Here is a 26,878-nt window from a genome sequence, read left to right as displayed (position 1 = left end):
GGAAAGCCTTTAAAATGCCTTTCTCAATCCAATAATATGATGAAACCTGAACACTGGATAACAAGATCCTATTATAAGATCACAATGTTAATGATAAATTGTTACAAAAATGTTTTCTCTTTCAAACACAACCATATTTGAGTGTTCTTTTTTTTTGCACTGTGCTGTTTGTGTTAGTGCATACCCCATGAATGTGTAATTACACTGATTTACTCAAAGGCACAATGGACACAACAACAAGGTCATGCTTTGGTGTCAAATGCCAAATTGTCGCCAAAGTTCATCCTTGCACTGAATGAGCCACAGCTGAGTATAAATCCATGCAAGCTCATACAATTCCTAGCCATAAGTCTTTAAATGCATCAGTCTGAAGATCTGGGATTCTAATGAGATACAAAGTCTTCTCTATGTTCTCTGGGTGAGCTGACGCAACTGAAGCTACAGTATGGTATGACCTTCAGCATTCTTCATGAAATCTGTCTGCACCGAGTCATGACTTAGTCTGCAAAACCTGCACCAACAGACTCGACCTTACAGTATGCCTGAATGTTCCATTAAAGCTACTGAACTTCATATCCCAATCCAATTAAGTACACATGGGCAGCACAGGATTTGCTGCCAATGTTCTGGTCCCAGACACCACAGCACACCCCTAGATGATTTGTAAAGTCATGACCCGAGGGGCGAGAGCTGCCCAGGTGGGGAACCTTCATAAATACGCATAGTAGTGCATGGCTTTAAAGTATATTCTTAAAGATTTTGAACCAGCCAATCAACCAATTAAACAAACAAACAAACAAACAAACAAACAAACAAACAAACAAACAAACAAACAAAATCAACCCTGTGCCAAATACTGTGCATCTATATTTATATTGGATTGTGATGCATTACACTGTATGTTCAATCTGAATACTGTATTTGCATTTCGTTACACTCCTACTGTGTATGCTTGTGATTCTAATTCATTACACATATCCAATTTTCTTTTTCAATTTGTTTCAATTTGTTTCAGTTTTAACTACACTGTATATAGTGTTTTGATTGTTCTGTATTTTGTATTATATCGATGCACACCTTTCTTATTTTATGTTGTCATGAAGAAGCTCTCCCAATTATAGACTGATTCGCCTAATTTGGTATACCTTGTGATATATTGACATCATCGCCATCATCATCATAATCATTATTTAACCTTTCTGTACCTCCCATGGCCTACAGCATACTCACAAAAATCTGACCAGCTGCAGCCACGGTCTGGAGCTGCAAATTGAAATTGGACTCAAGGAGGTGTATCCCACATGTGACTTCCTATACTAGCTGCAGTGAGCTGCAAGTTCATAGTAACCACCATCTCAAAGTAATAACTGGAGTGGAAAGTCAGTAGCTGCTGTAATACTAAAAAGTCTCAGCTAACGGTATACTCCCTGTGACAGGTTAAAATGCCTATTGCTTCATTTCTACACAGCCAACTGTTAAGTGTGTCCTCACCATCTCTGGACCATTCTGGGTGGGGAAGTGAGCTAGTGTACAGTATGTAACTTTTAAAGATGGCCTGGTTTGAGTCTTGGGTCAGAGGCCGCTGATCTTCTGATCTTCACAAGTAACAGTCTCTAGAGTTTGTTAAGAATAGTTAATAGTGTTTCTGTGCATATTAAAACATCATTCCCATTGTTTGGAAAGTTTTCAAGAGCAATTAGAGTAAAGATGAAGTTTGTTCCTTGATTAAACATAAGGCTCAACAATATTAAACACCACTCCATTGAAAATAAAACATCTGTTGCAAGGACTTAAAATATCCATCTCAGTACAACTGGAATGTAAATGGAACCACAATTTATAATCGCTGAGCATGTGTGCCAACATTTTACAATTCACACACAAGAATAGTGGTAAGGAACGTACAGTAAGGCAAAACAGCAGTCACTTGTACAGAGTTGCAGGACTATCTGGAAGTAGCAAGAAAAACAGTTACACAGGAGGCAGTAAGCAATTAACTGCACTGCAATCATTTCCATTCTTACCACCCAGGCAAAACACTAAATGTATGTACAAATTATATGTAATCTGAAAGAAAGTGCTTGCATAGCCTAGCCAATCTCCTGACATTCTGTAGGGAATTTGTATTTCATTGATGTGCCTGAGGTACCTTGGGAAATCCCCCCCAAAAAACTATTTGGCAAGGGGAATGGGTCAAATTACATCACACTGCTGTAAAAAAAATATTTTGTCTTACTGTAGAAATCTTAAAGCTGTAAAACAATAGCTTTACCATATTAATTGCCAAAACTTAAATATATTTTCTTTATTCTTATAAATATATACACTTTTGTTTCTATTTATAAAAATTAATTCAAAAGACATTATGCGGGCATTGGAATTACACTAGCCCCCCTAAAAAACAAACAAACAAACAAACAATTAAACAAACAAACAAACAAACAATCAAAAAAAAGGACAAGAAGTTGCAAACTAAAATTTGATTTAACTTTCTTTCACAACCACTTTTTAAAAAATGTTTTTATTTGAGTCCTGGATTATGCTCATGCCATCACAGAAGGAAAAAAAAAATCATTGGTTGGATAACCTGGTCATTCAGTACATTCAGGTAGTCAGCTACTTCATGTTACTGACATAATTGTCATACCTGTAGGAATTGTCTTAATATTACTGATATGTTGCTGATTCTAGACCTGACCAATGGAAGAAACAGCACACCGTAAAAACGGTTTCTCCAGACGCTTGTATAGTGGGCATTATGCCAATGCACGTGCCTTCTTATCCTGACAAGTTCTGATATACAGTATGTAGGGTAAATCTGGACACATCAGATCACCAGTGGTCCATTTTTCATTGCTCCAAAGTCCAACTTTAATGCTCTCTAGCAACCTGAAGCCTTTTTTTTCTGCTGCAGACATCAGAAAACATATATAGTGACATATGTATGACCTAGATGACATACTTTGGATATATATGGCATAGATAACTAACAAGAGACTGATACGTCCATACAGCTTTAGTCCTACTGGAATCCTTTTTCTCTTCCCTCTGTGGGTGTGGAAATGCTTTTACTTTTACAATTTCCACACTCAATTTTTTTCAATGCACCCTCACAAAGTGTTTACACACCCTCCCCTCCCCACCCCAAACATATATCTTCCGTGAGGTAGATCTTCCATGGTTCCGCACTATCCTTCCAAGTTTTAATAAGGAAAAAACAATTCCAGTAATTTTGTTGTTTTTTTAAAACTTGTCAACAATTTGACCCTTCTGACACCACGCCTGCTTTTTTAGCCTGGGTGTGTACTACAAGGCATATTATGGTGTATACAGTTCATACTTCTGTAGTATAGGAATACATCTTTGCAAACATATCCTCGGGCTACTTTTGCTGATCACTTGTGTGGGTGTCTCATGTCAGGCTTCTCAACTGTCCAAATGTTAGAGTGTTTGTGAATAAGACCTACTAGCAGATGGAGGTATTGTCAAAAATAACAATAATTCTTGATTTTTTTTTGTTATGGACTGCTAGTGTATGTTTTAAGTAAGCACTGTCACATACTGCAAAACAATGACACTACTACTACTACTATTACTACTACAATGAATAGTACTACTACTCCAACTCCTCCCACTACTACAACTACTACTACTAATAATAAAGTTTTCATCGGTATGAGAGTTAGTTCTGTCTGGGATGTTTTTCATCTTGTTAGAATTCTTGTGTAAACTTTAACTTCAACTTTAAATTAATAAAAATGTCTTTTCAGCCCATCACATGGCAGCAACTTAATCCATTTAGGCATGTAGACATGGTCAAGATGATCTGCTAATGTTCAAACTAAACATCAGAATGTGGAAGAAAGGTGATTTAAAACGACTTTGATATTACAGATATTTGGTGTAAACAACAAGAAAGCATGAATCCATCCTTTCTCGTATCAATGGTTCAGACTGGTGATAGTGGTGTAATGGCCAGGCAAGTGGGGATATTGTCTTGCCACATTTTTAGCCCTTTAGTACCAGAATACTGTTGCTGACCATGACCATCCCTTTATGACCAGCGGTATAACACACAATGCCACAAAACTAAAATAATCTCCAACTGGTATATTGAACATGACAATGAGTTCACTATACTGGTCTCCAAAATCACTGTATGCCAATCCAATACAGCACCTTTGTGATGTGTTGGTATGGGAGATTCACATTATATATGCACAGCCAGACAAGGAATATTTCTAGCACCTTGTTTTATCGATCCCATGAAATATTAAGGCAGTTATCAAGACATCTGATCAAGGTGTAGCTAACGAAATGGCCAGTGAGTGTATAATCGCTCATATTTCCCTATGTACCTATATTTCTCTATCACCTCTTACACTGATGCACATGCCCCACTATTTCACTAGTGCCATCATGGATAACATCAAGGTAGAACATTTTCTCAGTACACTGGAGCCATGATCACACTCCATGCTTCAGGTTTGAAGGAATTTGTTATAATAAAAATGAATGATCTGGTTCGATCACCCAAGATGTAATTTCGCAATATGACCTCATACTGCCCCCACTGCATCACTTGCACATTACAGGAACACACCTGGAAGTTATTGCCACATCTTCTGTACAGTCCTGACCTTCCTCCAAGTTATTTCCACATGTTTGAGCTATTAAAAGAAGTTCCTGTGAGGACAGCATTTCAGATATGAAGCAGGTAGTTTGTCCATGGCTCTGAGAAAACTTTTTACCTTGATGATATCCAAGTACTAGTGTTACACTTGGATAAATGCAATATTGGAATAAATGCTTTATTGACTAGTGTTTCCCTGCCTCAGACTAGCGTTTCTCCACCTCTTTCTAGTGGTTCCACACCACTGATTAACGCTTCCCCACCTCTGACAAGGATTTCCTTACCAAGGACTAGCATTTCCCTATCTCTGACTAGCGTTTCCTCAACACTGACTAGTGTTTCCCCACAACTGACTAGCGTTATTCCCCAACTCTAACTACATTTCCCCACCTCTCTCTAGTGGTTCCCCACTACTGACTAACGCTGGGGATTATTTAAAGAAACATAGATAGTTGTTCCACGCAATCAAAAGTCCCGGTTTGAATTGAACAACCCTCTTACTATCATCCGATTGTGAAATTGTAAATAATTCATTGCCATTATTGAAGAGTACTGAAAGCAGGTTAAGGACACTATATCCTCCTGTCTCTCTTTTCAATGATTTATTTATTCGCTGTTTCATTAATCATGTAAGACGCCGTAATAGAAGGTCACTGCACTGTGTGCATGTTAATAACTTGCCCAGAATATGTTCATTTAAAATATTTTTTCTTCATAAAATATTTACAGAATAAGATTAAAAATATACTCTATGAAAATATAGAGTATGTGGAATTAACCTCCGACCTAATTAGGCAAATGATACAGTATATTGATATAAAAAAAGAGTAGCAGTGTCTTTTGTGTCTACATCATAACATCATAAAAGAATCAGCTAGCACTGCTCATAATAATCCAATTGAGCCCTTAAACTGAGTCTGATTATTTTTTCTAAAATGATTCTTAAATAGAAGAATCATCTAAGTACTTTTGCAAAAACAAAACTACACACATTTAAATTGTATGTTAGCGTTTGTAAGACCTGAAGCACCTGACTATAAGATACAATTATCTGCCAAGATACAGTATAGAGTATTATATAACAGTTGCTTTTAGTCAATCATTGTACAGTACTGCTAAACTTTTCTCCCTTTTCCATCTTTATAAAATGCTATAGCTTAATTTAGAGTTTTTGATTGAGATAAACAGACAGTTGGCTCAGACAGTTGAGGCTTTGGGTTACTGAGGAAAAGATGCGGCGGGTTCAAGCTGCAGCAGTGCAAAGCTGCCACTGTTGAGCACTTAAGCAGAGCCCTTAACCCTCTCGGCTCAATGCATGTTGTATCTCGGCTGACCCTTCATTCTGACCCAAACTTCCTAATGTGATACTGGATGTAAAAAAATAACAATTAGCATTTGACTGTGCTATTAGGTATGTGACGAATAATTTAACCTTAATTCTTAGGAGAAACATATTTGTGTTAATGAAAGCATGTTGCACCTCCAGGGTCCGGGTTCGATTCCCGGCCAGGCTCGATTCCCGTTTCTGTGTGCATGGAGTTTGCAGGTTCCCCCCGTGCTTGGTGGGTTTCTCCGGGTACTTCTGTTTCCTCCCACAGGAAAGACATGTAGGTAAGGTTAATAGTTAATAGAAGTTCCTAAATTGCCCATAGTGTGTGAATGAGTGTGTGAGTATGTGTGTGTGCCCTGCGATGGATTGGTACCCTGTCCAGGGTGTACCCTGCCTCATGCCCTAAATCTCCTGGGATAGGCCCAAGGCCCCCGCGACCCTAAATACAGGATAAAGCGGTATAGACGAAGAGTGAGTGAGTGAGCATAATTGAGGTGGAACTTTGGTAAAAACCTGACAACCCCCCCCACAACATTAAAATATCATTTTCTGTGCTGTGTTGCTCTGACTAGCGGTTCCCCACTACTGACTAGTGCATCCCCTTTTCTGACTAACGCATCCGCTTCACTGACTAGCACATCCCCACCTCTGACTACAGTATGGCTTCCCCACCAAAGACTAACATTTCCCTACCTCTGACTAGCATTTCTCCACCACTAACTTGTGTTTCCCCACCTCTAATTAGGATTTCTTTACCCCTGTCTAGCAGTTCCCTACCACAGACTAGCATTTCCAGACCTCTGACTAACATTTGCTCACCTCTGACAAGCGTTTCCCCACCACAGACTAGGATTTCCCTACCCTTGACTAGCGTTTCCCCAACACTGACTAGCATTTCCCCACCACTGATTATTTTCCCACCTTTGACTAGCATTTGTATACCTCTGACTAGCATTTGTCCACCTCTGGCTAGTGGTACCCCACCACTGACTAATGCTTCCCCTCCTCTGACTAGCGTTTCCCCACCTTTGACTAGCGTTTCCCTACCTTTGACTAGAGTTTCCCTACCTCTGGCTAGCAACACTGCGTTTCCCCAACATTGATTAGAGTTTCTCCCCCACTAATTAGCATTCATCCACCTCTGTCTAGCAGTTCCTTACCACTGACTAACGCTCCTCCCACACTACCCAACATGGACTAGCATTTCCAGACCTCTGACTAGCATTTACTTACCTCTGACTAGCGTTATCTCACTCCTGGCTATTGTTTTCCCACCTCTGACTAACGCTTCCCCACCTCTGATCAGCATTTCCCTACCAAAGACTAGTATTTCTCCACCTCTCTCTAGCAGTTCCCCACCACTGACTAATGCTTCCCCACCACACACTAGATTTCCAGACCTCTGACTAGCATTTAATCACCTCTGACTTGTGTTTTCCCACCTCTGACTAGCGTTTCTTCACCTCTGACTAGCATTATTCCAACAACTGAATAACGCTTCCCCACCTTTGACAAGCCTTTCCCTACCAAGGACTAGCGTTTCCCTACCTCTGACTAGCGTTTCCCCAACTCTGACAATACTGACTAGCTTTTCCCCACCTCTGTCTAGTGATTCTGCTACAGTTATATTAAAACCTCTGTTGGCACCGTCTTATCAGCGCTGTTTAAAGCTACTGTCTCCCTGGTCACTGCTGTGCAGGTGTGAACGTGTTAAAGCAGTTTATTTGTTACTGCTGTACAAGCAATTATGATTTGCACGAAAGAAGAGCAGAGTAGTCTAAGGGTGCACCTGGCGCCATTATTTATCGAAGATTTTGTGTGCAGGCAAATAAAATTTGGACAGATATTCTAAGAAATGTGAAAGTTTCTTAAAAAGAATCATTACTGGTGACAAGATGTGGATTCATCACTACAGAGTAAATGGCAGAGTATGCAATGCGAACATCCCCAATCGCTTTTCAGGATAAAGTTCAAAAGTTAACCATCAGCTGAAAAATTGATGCTTACAGTTTTCTGGAATTCTCAAGGGCCAGTATTGGAACCTTATCAGGAAAGATGTTCAACATCAACAGTGCTCATTATTGAAGGCCCCCGTGCATTTATGGCTTGCAGTTCAGCCTAAAACATTTTTTTAAATGGGAGAATGTGGAAACTTATTGACAGATGAACAAATGTATTTAAAAGCAAGGAAATGATGTTAAAAAATATCTATTTGTCTTTTCTAAAAGCTAATTTAAATAAATTCGACAATCAGATTGCAAATAATTTTTGACCCACCCTTGTGTATAGGCAGAGGACAGGGAGTATAATTTAATTGCAATATGCTATTTTTGTCCGGATCATGCAGCCCTATGGGCAGAAATGTCAATGATCTTTTCTGTAAGGCTTATTTGTTCCCAAATCACTTAATGAGTCATAAGCGACTTTGAGTATAAATGACCCAATTAGTCAGTTAGCCCCGCCTCCAACCCAAACACAGCTGCTCAGCTCTGCCCCTTTTCTTTAAAAAGAAACTCATGAGGCATATGTCCTTTCAGCAGAAGACGTGGGCTTGGCTGCAGTGATGTGTCCACAGCATCAATGAATACAATGCATTGCTACTTGCCTACTGCCAACAACTTACCATGATTTACAGTCTAAATCATAAATGGTTTTATTCTGTTTATATTTATATCACTGATGTATAATGTCATAATTACAAAAAATTGATGAATTGATTACACATATTTTCAATAATGCTGTTGCTTCATATGCAAGATACACAACAATGAAAATGAAAGGCAGAATGTATGATAATAAAACTATGTAATATTAATTAAATCTATTTGGTAAAATATCGAATGGATGGTGATGCAAGAAGATCTCAGACCTTTTGGCTCTGCAGTTATTTTAGCAAAGTATTAAATAACATTAATTATTAATTAAACTCATTCTGATGTACTACATGTTTTGTGGGAAAAAAAAAAAACTAAAATGACACAACAAACTAATTTTCTTGATTCTTCTGCTTCCTTAACTAATTTTTTTTTACCTGCATGGTGAAAGGTGGGAGGAAACCTGAGAACCTGAAGGACACCACATGAACACAGGGAGAACATGAAAACTCTCTCTCACACATACAATACCCCCCCCCCCACACACACGCACATACAGTACACACACACACATACAGTACACACACACACACACACACACACACACACACACACACACACAATGAAAGTTTTATGCCAAGCTGGGCAGTGTCGTAAATCATGCATGCAGAAGGACATGTTACACAGAGATGGAGCTGCACATCTTACACACACGCACACACGCACGTGCACACAGACATACACAAGCACGCAAATACTTTCTCTATATATAGAAAAATAGATAGATAGTTAGATAGACAGACTGGTAAACAGACCTACTTTTTTTAGACAGCTACAGCTTTGCATACTGCAGCATTGTGCTGTATTTTGATTAGGTTTTTTTCAGTGTTTCCCAATATAGTTCACTTTGAAATCATTGTTAGTCAGCTGGCAGTACAGTTATGCCATACAATACATATCTCCAGTGTTCTAAATCAAACAACTCTGAATCTGGCAACATTGCCTTGATGTCCAATCCTCATTGCAACTGTAAATAAGTAAATTCAAGCTCCATCCATCCATCCACCCATCGTTTACTCCGCTTATTACTGTATTTATAGGGTCTTAAGGGCGAGAAAACTATACCAAGTCACTCAGGGTACTAAGAGGGCACACACTCACAATCACACACTACAGCAATTTGCAAAGCAGCCTACGTAAATAAGCATACTGGTCATGTCTTGTCATGTTGACTGTGGGAGGAAACCGGGGTACCTGGAGAAAACCCAGCATGCATGTGGTGAACATTCAAGCTCCACAAATACAGAAATGAGATTACAACCTCCAACCCTGGAGGCACGAGGTGACAGTGCTAACCACTATGTCACCATGGTTCCAAGTTTAACAACATTTATCCATTTCAATTTAAAATGCGAAAGAGGAGCAGCATACTGAGGAACGTAAAGTATAATGCAAAAAAAAAAAACGAAGAAAAAAAAAGCAGAAAGGATACATTTGGTTAGAAAGAAAGAAAGAAAGAAAAATTGATGACAGCATCCCTTATATATCAGGGAACTAGAGACAAACTGTACACACTTCAGCTTTAGTGTGTGTGTGTGTGTGTGTGTGTGTGTGTGTGTGTGTGTGTGTGTGTGTGTGTGTTAAGAAACCTTTCTTCTAAGGTGCTAATTTTGAGGATGTTAACTACAAAAAAAGATCTGTAGGCATAACAAACACAGCTGACATTGTCACTTCTCACACAGTACTGCTTTTAATTCGTCAATCATCAAACACTGTTGGAGTTATTTTTTTCTTTAAAATAAGTCAGCCCTCTACACAGGATTCTTTGCAGCTATCATGTCCTTTTCAAATAATAGCACTCCCATACAGCAGAAAGCACTGGACCCTTCGTTAACTTGTAAACACTTGTACTGTACACTCGCACGCAGCTACAGTATAACATATAATATGCATACAGTATGCTCCTCAATGTGGAAAGTACTGTAATTTGTTTCAGTCAATCAGAAATATCTATGAAATTCCTCCAACCACTGTGGACCAAACTGTCACTCACATGGAGTACATTAACAAATGTAAAGTGTTATATTCGTATTTATATTATATGAGTAGGTAATTACAGTATAGCAACCTAATGGGGTACAGGGGTAGCTCAGTTAACCCTCAACTGCTACTACAGATGTGTAATGAGATAAAAATGTAAGTCACTCTGGATAAGAAAGTCTGCCAAATGCCTAAATGTAATACTACAGTATATACAGTAGCACAATCTCATAACCTGGTTAGATTTTTGTAGCTAGTTACTGTTGCTATTAACTTGCAGGATGAAAGTTATGAAATACACCCCATCCTCCATCCATCTAGGAACCTCTGTTGTAGTGTATTAATTCCCATTTTACAACCATAGTAGGACCTCTTGCTAACATTCACACACTATGGGCAATTTGGGAAGGCCAATTAGCCTAATCTGCATGTCTTTGGACTGTGGGAGAAAACCAGAGTACTCAAAGAAAACCCACCAAGCATGGGGAGAACTTGCAAACTCCATGCACAGAAACCCTGATGCAGGAACAGAACCCAGACCCTCGAGGTGCAAGGTGACAATGCTAACACCACAGTGCCGTCTACATACTCCACGCTATCTTACACCTAAGTAGACAAAACATGATTTGTCACATTGTGTTATTTATTACGGGAATGTAATTACTTGACATGTCTATTTATCACAGGCAGCAGAAATCTATAGCCTCAGATACTGTAAAAGAAAACAGCCATCATCTCAATATAATTCATGTGTATTCCTTCAATTCAGTACTGGAGATACTGTTAGATCCCAAACTGAAAAATAAGATCAAATTAAGCCCATTAATTAAAAACAAATAAAAGCATATAGGTAGGTTTGCTAACCTGTCTATACCAGATGGCGAGGCCCAGACATGCTATCCTACAGTATGTACTGTCCACTCAATTATCATGTAGAACCGTACTGAAGCATGTGATTTAATACACACTTACCAGTGTAGTGGAGTTTTGTTACTGCATAATGAGGGTACTAGTATCAACATTAATTACAAATGAAATTCAGCATTGGACAAAAGATATAGCTTTGTAATTACCTCAATAAGGAAGTCACCGGTCCGAAGCCCCGCCTCCCATGCAACTCCACCCTCATCCACTGACTCCAGGTACTGAAGAGCGGGAAAAGCAGGAGTAGGTGTAAACTCCTCGATGGGCGTGTCCGCTTTTGAGTGGAGTGAGAGGTAGAAAGGAGACATTTTGAAGACAGTTCAAATGGGTTTGATTGAGTGTATTATGGTGTGTGATGGTGTATCAGAATGAATGTGAATTCTTGAATGTGAAAAGTGTTAGTTTTTTTGGAGGAGATAGAGGAAACTGGATATTTTTTCACAGTAATATGGCTCAAATAGGTTTGTATTCAAATGAGGGTACTTTGTTGTGTTTAGAACGGTTTGGCCAGAAATGTAATTGTCTTTAATTAAGTCTTACCTCATGTACAGCAGGACTGAATAATGTTTGATGTGTAAAGTTTGCTTCTTTGGTTATGCACTGAAGATAATGATGGCTAATGCTTGTGCTGGCAATTAAAGGAAGTGTTTATCTTCAAGTTGGTTATTATGTAAACGGCAGGTCTAAATGATCAGACATTTACTTTTTATATTATTACTTGGATATGCAATGCCATTTCTTAATAAAGATTCTTGAAGAATAAAACTGTATTTTAAAAACAATTATAAGAGCTACATATAGTATATAAAGTTAGGATCACGTCCAACAAAACATTTTTTAAGTTATTGTACGAACTTGATAGAAGCTTTACATGGCGTGTCAAATTATGTACTAAGGAAGAACTTGATTTTGGTTTTAACATGGCTACTATTTTTATATATACTATTATAAATACATCTGTAATATCTGTCTATTCAGTTTATAATTGTCACAGTGCATGAGCAAGCTGGAAATTAATGAAGAATTCAACATAAGTCAAGTGTATAAATAGTATTTACAGTAGTCCCATATTTTGCTGTTTTGAACAAATTTACATAGGTCTCAGACCAAAGAGTGTCTGTCAATTCACCCACTAAAATACTCACTGACTCATCGTCTGTACCACTTAATACCGTAGACAGGGTCGCAGGGGGCCTGGAGCCTATCCCAGGGCGGGGTACACCCTGGACAGGGTGCTAATCCATCCATCACACTCATTTACACACTACAGGCAATTTGGGAACACCAATAAACCTAATCTGCATGTCTTTGAACTGTGGGAGGAAGCTGGAGTACCCGGAGGAAACCCACCAAGCATGGGGAGAACATGCAAACTCCATGCACACACAGAAGGGAATAAAACTTCTTTTAGCAGCAGGACCAGACGGCATCTCAGGTCGTATTCTCAGAGCCTGCGCAGACCAGCTAGCACTTGTGTTCACTGAGATATTCAACATCTCTTTATCTCAGTCGGTGATCCCCACATGCTTCAAATTGTTGTGAGTCCATTATTGTTCCTGTCCCAAAGAAACCACATCCTGCTTCCCTTAATGATTATAGCCCTGTAGTCCTTACCTCAGTATTAATGAAGTGCTTTGAACGCCTGGTCAGAGACTTTATCATTTCTTCACTACCAGACACACTGGACCCACTACAGTTTGCATACCGTCCAAACCGTTCCACGGACGATGCAATCTCACATCTCCTCCATACATCTCTCACTCACCTGGACACTCGGAGAGGGAAATATGGGAAAATGCTCTTCATCCACTACAGCTCTGCATTCAATACCATAATTCCCTCCACACTCACCACCAAGCTGAAGCACCTGGGACTCAGCTCATCCATGTGTCAGTGGATCTCCAATGTTCTGACTGGCAGACCACAGGCAGTAAGGATGGGCGGACACGTCTCAGCCTCCATCACTCTCAGTACTGGAGCCCCTCAGGGTTGTGTTCTGAGCCCCCGCTGTACTCTCTGTACACCTATGACTGCGTGGTCACTACCAACTCCACCACCGTCATCAAGTTTGCTGACGACACTGTCGTGGTGGGCCTGATCACCAACAACGATGAGACGGCCTACCTGGAGGAGGTTGGAAATCTGGAGAACTGGTGCCAGAGAAACAATCTCCTCCTGAACGTCAGCAAGACAAAGGAGCTGATAGTGGACTTCAGTACAAAGCAGGTGAGGAACTACCAGACCCCCATCATCAACAGGAGCCCAGTGGAAAGTGGACAGCTTCAGATACCTCGGTGTTCACATCACGCAGGACCTGGCATGGTCCTGTCACATCAACACCGTGGTAAAAAAGGCCTGGCAGCGTCTGTACCACCTCAGACGCTTGAGAGACTGCCCTCCAAGGTGCTCAGGAATTTCTACTCCTCCACCATAGAGACCATCCTGACGGGAAACATCACGACCTGGTTCGGGAACAGCACCATGCAGGACAGACGAGCTCTACAGAGGGTGGTGCGATCAGCTGAGCGCATCATCCGCACCAAGCTCCCTGACCTGCACTCAATCTACACCAAGCGGACCAAGGCCAGGAAGGTCGTGAAGGACCTCAGCCACCCCAACAATGGACTGCGGTCTGGGAAGCGATTCCGCTCCCTGAGGGTCAACACAGAGAGACTGAGGAGGAGCTTCTTCCCGCAGGCGATAAGGTCTCTCAACCACACCACTATGCAGAACTAACACAATATTTTCACAATTTTCACAATCAATCAATCAATCGTTATACATCCATGGACACTATGGACAACTCCACGCACATCTACACCACGCACATCTACACTACATGTTTACGTTTACATTCTGAACCATTGCACAAAGACACTTTAATAACCTTTGCACAAAGTCACTTTTTCTATGTATATTTGCACACCATTATATTTCTATTTGTACAGTACATTTCTATTTTCAGTTTCTATTTTTAGTTCTATTTTTCCTAGTAAAATTTTATTTTATTTATCTTTTTTTTTTTATTTAAATTTTCTATTGTATTTCTTTTATTCATATTTATTACTATTATAAGCTTTAATTCTCTTTTTAAGGTCACTGGCGGTCGTGTAAGCATTTCACTACATTTCGTACTGTGTATGACTGTGTATGTAACAAATAAAATTTGAATTTGAAAACCTGGCTAGGAATCAAACCCGGACCCTAAAGGTGCAAGGCGACAGTACTAACCACTACACCACCCTGCCGCCCCCACTGAAAGACACCTCAGATAATAAGTTTTCATGCCTCAATCTCCCTTTATTTCACTCCTTCTTTAAATGTGGTGTTTCAGTGCCTACATAAATAAGCTACTAATTCCTTACTTTCATATAATCTAACACATTATAATCACACAATTTCATATAATCTGACACAGATGTGACATCATGACTCTATAAAGTGAGCACAGAAAGTGACAATTCTGACCATCTCCAACAACTATTAGCAGGAATTTCTGTGCATGTAAACTCATGATCTGATTCTGATATTGCAGTTATATAAGGAATATAAGGGCTTCTGCAGTCCCACTGAGATAAATCGAGTTAGTTTCTTTCAAAGTTTACATTTCTTTTTACTTTTTACTTATCTTTCCTCTAAACTAACCATAATTAAGTGAATCAGGTATTATTACAGCATCTCCTATCTTTAATTTGACACGTTTTACTTTATAACTTTCAACTGCAATAAAAAATCTTAAGTAGTGAAACTGGAATTGGAGAAAGGTTTTAAATGTTCAGCATTCCTTAAATTTGATCGTAGCGACAGTTTACATTTCACTGGGCTTCAGTCAACTCAAATCAAACCTGCTACAAGACTGCAAAATGCAGAATGCTCAAACACACACACTCTAACACAGTGTTAACACATCCATTATGTCCCCATGATGTGCTAATGATGGCAAATGTGTAGAGCAGGAAAGCTCATGGCGTTTATTAAAAACAGCTGGATTAAAGGAAAAACAGAAAATAGAGGGTGCAGATATTGTTTCATGCCAGATTCAGTCTCATTCATTATTTTTGTAAAATTTTTACAAAAAGATAGTAGATACAGAACTGTGCCTAAATATCTTTTACTCTATCTATCTATCTATCTATCTATCTATCTATCTATCTATCTATCTATCTATCTATCTATCGTTGTAAGACCTTTACAATGTATATACATTATACTGTATACGTATCGTCTATATAGTTATAGTAATATCAAAAGTCCTTTTAAAAGACATTAAATTCTACAATGTTATTATTTGCACCTAAAATAATGTTGCATACATTTAAAATATAAAAAGGAAGTGCAAGAAGTAAACTTTCTGAACTGACCGACAGCTTTACTAACAACCAAATAGTACATTACTACTCCGAACATACTCACAATATAGGCTACATTTTATGATAATTTTAAAATGTAGGTTATATTCTAAGACCCTTGATATTTAGATTGAATCCATTTGGAGGTACAGTAAAGAGAAAATGTTGTTTTGGCTCTGGTCAGGTTTCTGAGTACTAAATCTCTTTTAAAATTTGTTCTCAAAGAAGTGATATGTTTGCTATAGTGTGTTTAGTATGTATAAAAGTGATATGGTTGTTAGAAGAAGTGATGATGAGAAATGTGATCGTGAGAAATTAAATATAATCAAAATGTCAGGGTCTCAGACGTCTGGAATATTAAAATCTTGTCACCACAATCTGTTCTTAATGGCATGGTGTGGATGTTTGGAGAAGAAGCAACGACTACAAACATCCACGTGGACTGAGAGAATCAGTTATTACAGCAGAAGTAGCTATTGGTGTGTGTTCTAGCAGAGTGTCAGATAATGGTGATGACGCTGATGGTGTTAACTGATGATGATGATGATGACAAATGTGAGATCTGAGTTAAAAATATTTAAAGTGAAAATCTATGTTCTAGGATGATGACGTTGTTGTTAATGATGATGATGATGATGATGATGAAGTAGTGACCCAACATGTAGACTAAACTGACACATAACCCAACCCAGATTACTATTTCGATCATGTTCTTTTGGTTAATAACTTACTGCAGAGGTTGTAAAGTGTTGATGATGATGATGATGATTGATGATGATAATGATGATGATAATGATGATGTCAATGATTATGAGGACACACCTTTGATTTCTGTGGCGATTATTTCTAATAATCAAAGGTGTGATGATGATGATGATGATGATGATGATGTGAACTGGAGTGACACATGATCTCAATCTAGACTGCTCATCTGTGGATTAATGGTGTGATGTGGGTGTTCTGGTGTTTGGTGTATCATCTCATGATGATGATGATGGTGATGGTGATAATAAGACTGATGCTAATGATGATGAGGTAAAGTGAGATATGATAATGTCAGAGAGCAGATGTATGAGCTGGATAATGTTAGTGATCCTGATAATGATGGTGGTGATGATTATGGCGGTGTTGATGGTGACGAAGGTAGGAACTCTGACCTACCTTTTGCTCCTCTCAGCACGAAGCCAAATCCCTCGTTCTCCTTCTTGTGCAACACCACGGTCTTTTCATCGATGGCGCAGTCGCTGCGGAGGAAATTGCGAACGTAGCGTCCGTTATTGCATCCCATCATCCTCATCATAGCCACCGCCTTGCGGCCTGAGTGCAGGTTCATCATGATGGTAAGGTAAGGGAGGACGGACAGGAGGGATGGAAAAGACGGATGGTTGGATGGATGGCTGTGTTTCAAATTAATAGAGGGGTTAACGCATCCCCTCTTTTCCTCCGTCCCTCGGAGAGCGAGTCGCTCACCGAGGCCCCGTCGCTAAAAACAACCATCACCGGCTCGATGAATAAATGATGAAATAAATGATGAAGAGCGGCAGCAGATGAAAGAGAGGAAACGTAAAGAGGAAAAATGAGTGCAGGGAGGGATGACAGCACACAAGCGCAAGGAACCTGCGTGTAAGTGTGTGTCATCAGCAGCCAAGAAGCAGCGGTGACATTTTCATTCCTGCGATCCCTTTGGCAGCATGAAGAAGTGAGTGTGTAAGAGCAGGAGAGGATTCTCTCTCTCTCTCTCTCTCTCTCTCTCTCTCTCTCTCTCTCTCTCTTTCTCTCTCACTTTCCCCCTCCCTTGCTCATTTCTCTCTCTCACTCTCTCTCATGCACCTTTACGTAACGTTGTGTATTACTCAGTCAGCATCGTTTCCAGTCTGAACATGTATATGCGGTTTTATTATACAGTAGTATCTGTGTTATAATAATTACAACAAAAAACACAATATTATTATTATTATTATTATTATTATTATTATTATTATTAATAATAATAACAAGAAAAAGAAGAAGAAAAAGAAGAAGGAGAAGTAAACAAAGGAATCAGCAACTTTCTTCTTAATAATACAACCTAACAGCCATCCTTAAAGGTTAACAGCTTTCTGTGTATGTGTGTGTGTGTGTGTGTATGAGAGAGAGAGAGAAAGTGTGTGTGAGCATGAGTGAGTGTGAGAGTCTTCTGCAGTCCTAGCAACAGAGCGGAGGATGCTTAGTTGCCTTGGTTACCAAGTCTGTTTTTTTTTCATTTTATTTATTTTTTTAACTGCCATTCTGATGGTGGTTGAGGTGATCATGTGATCTAAATTTTACACCCCGGTGAATTTGATTCTGTGAAAGCATTTTTAGTCTATAAAAAGGTTCAAATGATGACAAGACTTTTAAAATCTGATTTCTTTTCGTTTTTTTTTTTTTTGGTCTTAAGAAAGCACACATGACTACAGGGTTAGGCAAAGATGCAGTGTCAACATTGATGTTGGGTAAAGCAACAAAGTCCTAGGCAATGACAAAATGAAAAAATCGTTGATTGTACTGCAGATATTGCAAGTAATTTTTTTTTGTATTACTGAACAGGCCTCCCAGGGAAAGGCCCAATGGCCCAAGAAGTTGAGTCAATTTAACCCAATTAAAATCTATACAATAATTCTAAACATGTCAAAATCTCTCTTTTCAGTGCGCAAACAGCAGAAGGCACCCTGGATCAGGTGATCACAGGAAACAAACACACACCTGATTACAGACTATGGGTAATTTGGAAACACCAATCAGCCTACATTAAATGTCTTCGGACTGTAGGAGGAAACTTACCAAGCACTGGGAGAACATAAAAACTCAATGCACACAGACCCAAGGCGAGATTCAAACCACCAACCTGTGACATGGGCGACCGAGCTTACCACTAAGCCAATGTGACAGTTTTTTTTTTTAGCTAGAAATTATGCTAAGATCTGGCAACCCTGGTCCTTTATGTCTGTGTTCCATTGAACACACAGATACTGTATGGACACGTTATTTATTGATTTGATTATTCAAATTTCTGCAATTCATGTCTATTGCCCAATTACATAATGACCATCTTGCACTTCAGTAACTTGCCTTAACAAGGTAATGTACTGTAAAATCAAAAATATGCTGAGGCCATCTATAATAATAGAACAAGATCTAAAAACTTGGGATCCTTTCACCTATCTGTGAAAAGAGAATGTAACTAAAGAAAATCTGTCCAAAAATCCTTTATTGTGTGGGGTATAAACAAGGCTAACTTCTTATCGAGTAAAAAAATAAAGTCTACAATACTGATAATGACAACTATTGCTGTAACAGAGCCAATAGTTTTCTCTTTATTTTAATTAAACCTTGGTGACCCTAAACTGCATTGTGTTTCATTACACTTTGACTAAGTCAGCTAAGAACCAACCAGCGGTACTCTATGAATGGTCAAAAAAAAAATTGGCCAAACGGTCTCTAGTTTTTACACAAATATTTCATTCACAATTATTAATCTATTTCATCCTCCTTTCTCGGATCCCTCTATCTCCTCTGGTATTCAGGCTGCAGACAGTTTGCAGTTCATGCAAAATTTAGCAGCACCTCCTGTCCGCTTAAAAAAAAAGAAAAGGAAAAAAAAAAAAAAAGAAAACCCAGATGAATATTTAACGCAGTGTTTCAGTCCCCCGGGGAAAATTCAGCTTGAGTTTTAAGAAAGAAAGGCGGAATTATCTCATTTAAAACCAATCTCACTGCAGCAGCACATTTGGGTCAGTTCTGCAGAAAAAGGGATAATATAAATGTGTGCTAAAGAAAAAACAAGCTGGGCTTTTCAGCAGATCGACACTTCTGATGTCATTGTCAGTTGTGCAGCCTCAAGAACACAATACAGTGTTTGTGTGTCTGTGAGTGTGAGTGCGCATGTGTGTGTGTTTTATGCTTGTGTGACTGGATGGAAAATACTTTTGACAGTTTTGACTTTCATAAATTATTTCTGGCCTGTTAATTCCACTCCGCAAATAAGGAAACACTGGAAAAGAAAGAGAGGCTGAAAAAGTCTTATCTGTGATGAAGGATTCTAGAGGCCATTCCCCAACCATCTGAAATATTCTTCTTTCTCTTCTTCATTGAATAGGATTGTCTAAAATTTACTCAAAAATATATGTTTTTCTCTGGTAAGTGTTTTGGCACTATCCCTTTTCAATTATATGAAAATACAAAACTACAGTTGAACTTTGGGTTGCGACCATAATTCGTTCCGCGAAGGCTGCTTGTATATCAAAGCACTTATATATCAAAGCGAATATCCTCCTTAAGAAATAATTGAAACTCCACAACCAAAAAATAATTATTACAAAATAAATAGTCAAAATGGCCTGTCCAGGGTGTACCCTGCCTCACGCCCTAAGCCTCCTGGAATAGACTCCAGGTCCCCGCGACCCTAAATACAGGATAAAGTGGGATAGACGATGAGTGAGTGAGTGAGTATAGGGGTAAAATAAACCAAATTATCGTAAAAATCGTGGCTGATGGGGCTCATGCATAGGACGATTTTTAACAGAAACACTGCTCTGTTGGGAAACTTCTTTAACAGGGAACCACTCCAGTGAAACTTGCTTTTGCCTCCTTTTAAAAATTTTGCAGAAATGTGACGTTGCATTGTCATTAAACAGATTCGTTGCACAAGTACAGTACCGTATATACTTTTTTTTAAAAGCATGTACTTTTTAAAAGCAAGTACTGTGCAAAGGTCTTTAGCCACCTCTTATTTCTTCATGTTTTGCTTCCAAAGGGTTTGTTGTATTTTTAATGTAGTCTTGAGGAATAGTTTTCTTTTGGCAAGTTTTTGGCTATTATTTTCAGTTTAGTCCCTGTACCCAAGCAGTTTCAGAGGAATGATTTTTGTCTGTTAAGACCGTATGAATCGTTCAAACCTTAAAACTCAAGGCATGAAACGGGTGGAGATAATAAAAGATGAGGCCTGTGATTAGTATACTGGTGATGCTGAATACTGAGTGGTTGGAACAGACGAGAGCGGAAATGAGGTTGCTGCTGCGGTTGTTACATAAACAACCAATTTTTAAATTGTGTCTTTGCACTTTGTAGCCTGTCACAGTAAAACATTAGTTCCCATTTCTGTCATTTGATCTACAGAATTGAATTAAGTTTTATATGAAGGGCCTTACTTATCCTTTTTTAAAGTAAAGTTATATAATATAATTGCATAACCCTACAAATCAAGCACAAATCTCTTCACAAGCACTTGTGTTTTTTGTTTTCATGTGCATATGACGGTCACTCAAAGTGCAAAGCACGTTCCTGGCACAGGTTATTTGCATTTAGTGACGTCCACAAAACTACATACAAGGTCAAGCACACAAAGGACAGGAAATACTAAATATGAAATACTGGAAAACTGGTATATTAAAACAGTTTTCTGTGTCTCAGCTTCTTCTTTGTCTTTCAAAGAAAATAAATAAATAAATAAATAAAAAATAAAAAAAATGGCTGTGAATGATGATAGCACAGCTACACATACACTCTGCTATGTGTTATCTGTGATACTGACAGGTCGGAAAAAAAAAAAAAAAAAGGAAATACTAAATATGAAATACTGAAAAACTGGTATATTAAAACGTTTTTCTGTGTCTCAGCTTCTTCTTTGTCTTTCGGCTGTTCCCTTTCAGGGGTCGCCACAGCGAATCATCTGCCTCCATCTAACCCTATCCTCTGTATCCTCTTCTCTCACACCAACTAACTTCATGTCCTCTCTCACTGCATCCATAAATCTCCTCTTTGGTCTTCCTCTAGACCTCCTGCCTGGCAGTTCCAACCTCAGCATCCTTCTACCGATATATTCACAATCTCTCCTTTGAACATGTCCAAACCACCTCAATCTGGCCTCTCTGACTTTATCTCCAAAACATCTAACATGGGTTGTCCCTCTGATAAACTCATTCTTGATCCTATCATTCCTTGTCTCTCCCAAAGAGAACCTCAACATCTTTAGCTCTGCTACCTCCAACTCTGCCTCCTGTCTTTTCTTCAGCGCCACTGTCTCTAAGCCATAGAGCATTGCTGGTCTCACCCCTGTCCTGTACACCTTTTCTTTTATTCTCGCTGATACTCTTTTATCGCACAACACACCTGACACTTTTCTCCAACCATTCCAACCTGCCTACACCCGCCTCTTCACCTCCTTTTCACACACTCCATTGCTCTGGACCGTTGACCGCGTACTTAAGGTCCTGCACCTTCTTTACCTTTGCTTCCTAAAGCCTCACCGTTCCTCTTGGGTTCCTCTCATTCACACATATGTATTCCATCTTGCCGCAGCTAACCTTCATTCCTCTGCTTTCCAGAGCATACCTCCACCTCTCCAAATTTTCCTCCACCTGTTCCCTGCTCTCGCTACAGAGCACAATGTCATCTGCAAACATCATAGTCCATGGAGACTCCTGTCTTAACTCATCTGTCAACCTGTCCATCACCAAAGCAAACAAAAAGGGGCTTAGAGCCGGTCCTTAATGCAGACCCACCTCCACCTGGAACTCTTCTGTCATCACATACAGCACATCCCATCACTGTCTTACAGCTCTTATACATGTCCTGCATCTCTCTAGCATACTTCTCTGCCACTCCAGTCTTCCTTATACAACATTTTAAGTTTCTCAGCTGATGTGCTAAATCAGAAGTGTTGCACAGCAATAAAACATTAGTCTGTGGCAAATGGCTGGTTTTCAAACCAGCTAACAAACAACGAACAACAACAACAAATGCCTGGTCTAATGCAAGTATTAGTATGAGACACTTAAATCTAATCTTTAACCTGAAAGCTGTACCAAACCTTGTGGGGACATTTGGACCCCACAAAGATAGAAAAACATACCTCTCCTGACACACACACACACACACACACACACACACACACACACACACACACGCACAAACAACCATATGTCTGTGTGTCTTATAGCCCAGATTTATGATTTATGACTTAGACTTCTGCTATGAATTAATATGGATTTATGCAATGAGCCTACCTGGAGGCATCAAAGCTGTCGTATGATCCCACAGTGTAATGCCTGAAGAGCTTCTTTTTATCGGTCCGATCCATTCGACTCTCTGGGGAAAAAAACAAAACCATTAAAACACTTAAAGAGACACTTTATCATCATAACATCACTGTAAGGAAAGGAAAGTAAGTAATAAAACTGAAACAACTGTTGTTTCTTTGAGAATTTATAACCAATTGTGACCGTTACTAAGCATGTGATATAGGATGTTACTGCAAATTTGCTCATATGCTTTTTTTCCATAAAAATTTTCCATATATTTTTAATTAAAGCTGCATTCACAAATGCAGACAATAATTTAACAACACACACACACAGGTGTGTAGACTTACGTGATCTGTCCTCAATGCTTTTGGCAGGAATTTCTTCCACACAATTAGCTGGAAACCAGCCGACACGGCCGCGAGCGCTGCCTTCCCAGTAGCCACCTTCACCAATACTGAGGACTGAGACAAACAAAAATCAATTCAGCATTCTCCTCTGAGACTTGTTATTGTTATTGATCTGTTATTTAACACTGAGACAAAACCAGAGTTCACTTCAGCCATTCACTTCACCTTGTAACAAGTGTGTGATTCTAACACACACTATTGGCTGTTAAATCTTAACGACTTTTTACCTGAAAACACAAAAGCGTCTTACTAGCTGTAATCTATTGTGTTTAATACAGGTGAGTTTACACACACTCATTTAAGGTAAATGATGGGCCCAAAGTTTAGTGGAAACTGTTTTCAATACAGCAATGATGTGCTTCATAGCCTGGGTGCAAGGCGGATTCAGAATAGTTAATATCATGAACTAGGGATGCAGGCATAAAAAAGACCATACAAAAACCTACAAAAGTCCTGAAACTAGTCAAAAATTTTCATCCTTTGCATGAAAGGAAGGTCAATATGGAGTATACACATTGGTAATGAATGAACATTTCCCTACTACCCACAGTATAATGTATTACTGTACAGTCAAATTTAATAAATTTGACAATAGAAATTGTTCTGGAAACCATGGAGACACTTTAGAAACTTGTATTTTGCTTTAGTTTTAATGCAAATTTATTATTTTATTTTATTCTGATTATCTGCTGCTAAACTTCTCAGCTACTGACAGTTAATATAACTAATTGATATTAGTGTAAAGCAGTCCTGTCCTTTGCCCACAGAATGAACATGGGGCAGCGTGATTCCCACCCTAATGGGCCTTTTAATTAAGTTTGTTGCAGTTTCCATTTGTGACCACCATGTTCATTAATAGCACAATGTAAAAATTAAATAAACAATCAAAGAAACAAGTAAATACATAAATAAAATTACATTACATTCAAAAATAAACATTGGTCACCCAAAACAGACAAATAGTACAACCTAATTTAAAAATATGGAGTTGTAAAATAAGGACTTTTAAGTAAAGTAAAAGACTTACGTGGACTTAACTACAATTGTATTATGTGCTTTGGGTCAATACAAAATACCTGATATAAATGACATATATAATATAATGTATATATGTAATAAATATTCTGGTAATGTTCTAAAAAATAGGTCTACATATGATTTTGAATGGTTACATGATCAAACCTTAAGCTTGCTAATGAACCATTGAATATCTTTAGCATATTTAAACAGTAGAGTTTGTAACTCTATTTATATTTTTGGCCCTATTTTTATATTATTTGAATAAGAAAGTCTACAAGATTATTTAGATTTTAAACTCATCCTAATTTGTTCATATTCCCCACTGCAAACATACAAAACAGTTATTTATATTCAACATCAAATAGTAGTCTGTCTTGAGACAAGCTTTAAGAGATGTGTGTGTGTGCATGCGTGTGCGTGTGTGTATGTGTGTATGTGTGTGTGTGTGTGTGTGCTTGTGTACGTGCGTGTGTGTGTGTGTGTGCGTGTGTGTGTGTGTGTGTGTGTGTGTGTGTGTGTGTGCCCGTGTGCTGACCTTTGACTCTGTCATTTTTATACAGTGTGATTTCTCCCTCTGCTTGAGGCTGATAGGTTCGCACTGCAACAAAATGGCGACCAGGGACAGCACTGTACAGCTTCCTTCTTGACCCCGAACCATCAAGACTTGTGTTTGCTCTGAGAAAGACAGAAAGAGGAGAATTAAACTTATCTATTGCATAACCTTCCTTTAGGGACTCAAAGGTATTGTTATAATAAAACATCCAAACTGGAAAAAGAACCTTCCCATACAGCTTTAATCCTTCCTCATGCTACATGAAAGAACTCTTCTACTTTGGTGGTTGTGTTATGGTGTAGTGGTGGAGATGAGCATGTGTTTGAGTTTATATATTTAAATATTATTGTGCTGTTAATAGTGAAATATACTTTTAAAAATTGAATTAAATTAAGGAAACTTCGACTTAAAGAAATCAAACAAAATCTCCACATCTTTTTGTGTCAAATAAACACTACTAACTATTTTGTTTTCTAACATATATATACATTTAGTAATATTACATGGCTGCTTTTAGTAAATATACTTAACCATATACTCCATGATGGTTCCTGATTTTTATTTCTTTCTACATTGTAAAGGAATGCTAAAGGCGTCCAAAAATGCATTAATCTTCTTTGAACAGTTAATGGTGAGATGTGTCTGCTACTTTTGCTCTGTAAAGACTTCATAACGCCTCTAATCTGAGGTGCTGTTAATTGGTCATTTTTCAGGCTGATAACTCTAAATGAACTTCTCGTCTGGGGCAGAGGTAGGTTTTGGTCTCGCCCTCCTGGGACGGCCTTCATGAGAGCCAGTTTCATTATGGTGCTTGAGGGGTTTTGCAAATGCACTTGACAATACTGTTCTTGCAAGAACTATTACAGAAAGGCTGACCTCTGTGTCTTAAAATAACAACTAACTGTTGTTTTTCTTGTTGTTGCGTAATTACCCAATTCCATATGTTATTTTATAGTTTTGAAATCCCCAGTATTGTTGTAGAATGTAGAAAATAAATCACTAAACAAAAACAAAGAAATTTGCAAGTGACCCCAAACTTTTAAACGGTAGTGTGTATGTATTTTTTCTTTGCAAGATTGTGAGAAACCATCTGTGTGATGAACAGTAACACTTCTCATAAAAATAACCCCCACCTCAGTGTTGATTTAACACTTTTAGAGTTCATTTGAGTTCAACTAGACCTACGTATATAAACAATGGAGGGTGTTAATTGAGCATTCTGGGTGTTAATTCAACACTGCAAATTTTTTACGCAATCATCCTTCAAAGTGTTTTGGATTGTTAAGACAAGGTGTCAGGAGTGAGACAGAAAAAAAATCCACAGATAATTTTAAGGTTGTGTAAGAAGTGCACAACACATGAATGTTATTGTTTGTAAAACTAAAATAAAGTTAAACTACAGTATAAGTATATAAGTATAAATGAAGCAAACATGTCTAATGTCTAATACAACATATATTTAAATGGGTCACTATTCTGTTCTGTCCATTATGGATGTGCAGTAAATTATTATACATATTTTAAACTCTACATTTTCTTTAAAGTCATAATAATTAGAAATTTGAATGAAAGACAGGTTCACATTGATTTTACCCATCTATAAGTTTACAGAATATCCAAGTATACAGATAATCAGCATTATTTCCATATTCAATAAAGTGTAAATCTACAGGAACCAGCAGGCAAAGAGCCCATGGGTGCATTAACAAGTCCAAACCATGGGATTCACACCCAACTAACCGCACACAAAAGATCCACTGCCAGTATTCTAGTTTCAGACACCACAGCACACCACCAGAGATCATGCCTCAAGGGATCCAAGCTGCCCGGATGGAAAAAGGCGAAAACGCAAATACATAGGTCTTAATGAGAATGCTTTTATTGTTATGGCTGAACGGTGTATAAATGCTCCAGTGGCGCTGTATAATGGCTGGCTTTACGCTCTGACCTCAGCCTAATAATAAGACCTGGGATATGCGAAGAAT

At 38.6% G+C, this 26,878-nt stretch overlaps 1 protein-coding gene across 1 annotated transcript in view; it reads right to left on the bottom strand.

The window, feature by feature from the left end:
* LOC128527831 (SH3 and multiple ankyrin repeat domains protein 2-like) overlaps positions 1-26,878 on the bottom strand; it is a 90,006-nt gene that overhangs the window by 25,121 nt on the left and 38,007 nt on the right. The window contains exons 11-15 of the mRNA XM_053500441.1: positions 24,876-25,015; positions 23,261-23,374; positions 22,896-22,977; positions 17,032-17,114; positions 11,671-11,795 (exon numbers count right to left, since the gene is read on the bottom strand). Of these exons, the coding sequence (XP_053356416.1) occupies positions 11,671-11,795; positions 17,032-17,114; positions 22,896-22,977; positions 23,261-23,374; positions 24,876-25,015 (544 nt within the window). The remainder of the gene's footprint in view (positions 1-11,670; positions 11,796-17,031; positions 17,115-22,895; positions 22,978-23,260; positions 23,375-24,875; positions 25,016-26,878) is intronic.

Source organism: Clarias gariepinus, chromosome 7 (genome assembly GCF_024256425.1).
Source record: "Clarias gariepinus isolate MV-2021 ecotype Netherlands chromosome 7, CGAR_prim_01v2, whole genome shotgun sequence".
Taxonomy (NCBI): domain Eukaryota; kingdom Metazoa; phylum Chordata; class Actinopteri; order Siluriformes; family Clariidae; genus Clarias; species Clarias gariepinus.
This window is presented reverse-complemented; position numbering and strand designations above follow the sequence as displayed.